The sequence below is a fragment of the Benincasa hispida genome, chromosome 6 (assembly GCF_027475165.1).
Source record: "Benincasa hispida cultivar pf3 chromosome 6, pf3_genome.v1.1, whole genome shotgun sequence".
Taxonomy (NCBI): Eukaryota; Viridiplantae; Streptophyta; class Magnoliopsida; order Cucurbitales; family Cucurbitaceae; genus Benincasa; species Benincasa hispida.
Genome location: NC_143483.1, coordinates 15225186 through 15228586, shown reverse-complemented (window position 1 = coordinate 15228586; position 3401 = coordinate 15225186). Strand labels below are relative to the sequence as shown.

The 3401-nt window shown below is 29.6% G+C and overlaps 1 protein-coding gene across 1 annotated transcript; it reads right to left on the bottom strand.

Annotated features, from left to right (window-relative positions):
* Positions 1–749: 749 nt before the first annotated feature.
* LOC120069873 (CASP-like protein 4D1) lies at positions 750–1924 on the bottom strand. The gene is made up of 3 exons (XM_039021688.2): positions 1513–1924; positions 1280–1400; positions 750–1198 (listed from the first exon to the last, which is right to left on the bottom strand). The coding sequence occupies exons 1-3, from the start codon at positions 1659–1661 to the stop codon at positions 1001–1003; spliced, it is 468 nt and encodes a 155-aa protein (XP_038877616.1). The 5' UTR covers positions 1662–1924; the 3' UTR covers positions 750–1000.
* Positions 1925–3401: the final 1477 nt, after the last annotated feature.

Genomic DNA, 3401 nt, shown 5'->3' with positions numbered 1-3401 from the left:
TGTAGAATGCTGTTCGAAGATGAGCTGTGATAATTGTTGAAGATGTTGTGTTCCAGACGTGTTTTAGACGTTGTTTTAATTTTATTTCTTCTATGTATTTGTGATATGAATGTTTATGAACTTCTAATATCGACTTTGTTTGGATATTATAATTTTTTATTTATTTGTTATAATATGGACTTCATTTTCGTTGTTTAATTATGTGAATCTTTATTTGGTTTATTATGTTTTACAAGTTATTTAGATCAAATTTTAAAAAATTACAAACGATAAATTAAAAATATTCGATAGACAATTTTCAACTAATGAATGAACTCCCCACGCATATATTACTGCGTCGGGAGTTCTTGTAACTCCTAACGCATTAAATAAAACCATTGGGAGTTCCAGAACTCCGAAGCATGGAACAACCGTCGGGAGTTAGAACTCCCAACACCCTATATGTGCGTTGGGAGTTCCTCTCCCGACCAAACTCCCGACGACCCTTTATTCATCGGGAGCGGCTCTCCCGACGCGTTTTTCACACTTTTCCGATAAATTGTGACATCGGGAGAAGTCAAATTTCTTGTAGTGACTGTGTGAATGGGATCTAATTATATTACTTTGTTTTACAAAGTTGAATAAATAATCTTTCAAAGATACATCAGATTATTTACCCATCACACACACATATTCAATTACTTTTATTATTTTTTGTGAAGAAAAAAAAAATATTAATCAACTTTCATATCAAACAACCCAATAAGATATGAGGTAAAAAAGAATTGAAACAAATTTTTACTAAAATCCACTAAGAAAAAATTCTCAACATTTTCAAACATGGGATCTAATACAGAGAGAGAAGAGAAAAAAAACAACAAATCATGGAAAGAATTCTCTTAGATATACATGCACAAAGTTGTGAGCCAAAACGTACATATAGCTCAACTGACATCCGGATGTATTAGTAACCACGAGATCTATGATTCAAACCTCCATACTCTCATTCTACTAAAACAAATTAAGATCTCTTGGAGAGTGCAAAGGAAGAGAGAATAGAGACAGCTGCAGAACAAAAGAAAGCAAACAAAAGAAGAGTTGATGCTGCATATGCCTTATCAAAAAATGATCCAAAGAAATCATCTGGGTCTATTTTTTTCAAATCCACTGAAAGCCCAAATCCAGCAGCTGTGCCTGTTCCTAGAAGGTATGACAAAAACTGCACCAAAAACCAATATATTTTTCATTTACTTTTGTACTTTTTTTTTATAGAGAATCGAATTATATATATTGAACGCACCTTGTCGCCAAAGAAATCGAATAATATAGTACTGTTGCCATTTTTAACGATGTTGAAGAGGGAGAACGCGATTTGCAAAAGGTTGAATACGATCCCGATGATAATAGTAGCAAGCATATACCTACAAAAGAAAGAAAAAAAATGTCAATCTAATCGTAACTCATATGGTCGAGACATTGCTCTCGTGACATCGAAAATTAAATGAATTTACAAGGGCATAGTTTTAGTTATACCTAAAAGCATGATAATAATTGAAATGGAGCTTAACTGACTGAACAGTTTGGGAAGTGGTGATAAGAATGAAAAAGGAGATGAAAAGAAAAACAAAAGTTAGTATTCTTAATATGAGAGAAGTCACTCTTGAACCACTTGAATTCTCCATTATCTCTCCTTTTATTACCTAAACAAAAACCAAATGTTCTTTATTTTTATTTTCCTTTCTAAAAATGTCTTAAAATTTAGCATGGAAAGATCTTGGCTTTTATAATAATCCTCAAATCAATATGGGGTTTACCAAGTCACAAATCCTACAATTTCTGGAAATTTATTATAAGAGAACAGTTGGATAATGGTACAGAACTATCATTGATGTGATAATGGTTGACTTTTACATTTTTTTTTTCATTTAGTAACATATTACCCATTGTTTATTTCTTAAAATGAAAGGGTGCATTTTATAGAGTATTACATATTTTGAAAAATATTTACGTACATCCTAAGCTACATTCGTTATTGTGTATTTTCCTTAATTGTCCAATTATAGTTTGTCAAATGTCAAAGTCTTCTTCATTTTTTATGCCCGAGTAGAGTTGATTATGCAAAGATATGGGTGCATCTTAATTTTTTTTTCAAAAGTATATTAATGGTTAAAAGGAATAGTAAGGACATATGAATATTTCAACTATGTCAACACATTTTAGCACCCTCATCACATCTCAAAACCATAGCAATATCAAGATATGATTATGGACGTGTTCAACCCTTTTTTTAGAAGAGAGGAGCTTTTTTTTAAAAAAAAAAAATCATAGATGAGCGATTTAAAAGATGATTTAGATGGAGATTGCGTTTGATATTTCTCAATTTTTAGTTTTAACTCTTTTTTAAGATAAAAAAAATTTATAACTTTATTTGTAGTTTAACAAAAGATAGTGGGACAAAGGATTTGAGTCTCGTCTTAAAGAAATATTTATGATGTCTTAACAAGTTGAATTATATTTACGTTAGTTAAAATCGACAAAAAAAAAATCATTCTATTTAATATGTCCTTCGAATCTCGTTACATATATTCTTTCCCCTCTCTCAAGCAATTTTTCTCTTCTAACATGTTATTATTCTTTTTTCATGGTTATGAAACATCCCAAAATGATTCCATTTTTAAACATAAAAGTCAAAATGGTTTTTCCCCACTCTTCTTTTGATTTGTTATTTGACCAAAAAAACAGGGAAGCTTGTGAAGATAATATTAAAGTAGGCAGCCAAGTTGGGGTAACAAAATCAATTAAATATATATTTTTTAATATTTTATATATTCTTGGTCAAGTTTTGACCTAAAATGGTTGATGACTATTTTGTCCGAGTAAATTGAATGAAACAAATGGGCTACCAGTTCTCCATTTCCATTTAATAATATTCCTTTTTTTTTGGGGAATAATATTTCAACTCCTTTGTTTATTCCTTAACGCGGATTTAAATTTGTCCATATATTAAAGAAATTAAGAAATTAAGAAATTTCAATTTCTTTTTGTTTTTCTTTTTTAATAATAAAATGATGGTTTTGTTTATGAATTTAATGTATTTCAAAGTTATATCTGTTTACTTGTATCAAGTACGAGGTGTGATATTTTGAAAGTCCCTTTAATTTGAATTGTGTTTGAACTTATTCGAATGTAATATGATTAGAAGATTTTTTTTATTATAAGTTATCGTGTCGATGTTAAGATCCCACGTTCGAAAAATTAAGAGACCTCACAATCTTTAAAAGATATATAGATTATATTACTTTTTTTTTTATCGTCAATTAGTTTTACAATGAAACTCCATATATATATATTTGTTATCAAAGACAAGGAACCCTCCAACATATCTCCATAATTATATGACATTATCCACTTTGGGCATAATC

Excerpts from the sequence above, each read along its gene's own strand:
- LOC120069873 (XM_039021688.2), bottom strand. The coding sequence starts at position 1,661 with ATGGAGAATTCAAGTGGTTCAAGAGTGACTTCTCTCATATTAAGAATA. Across the intron at positions 1,401-1,512 it reads AATTATTATCATGCTTTTAG|GTATATGCTTGCTACTATTA; the intron begins GTATAACTAAAA and ends TTTCTTTTGTAG. Across the intron at positions 1,199-1,279 it reads TCGATTTCTTTGGCGACAAG|TTTTTGTCATACCTTCTAGG; the intron begins GTGCGTTCAATA and ends TTTTTGGTGCAG.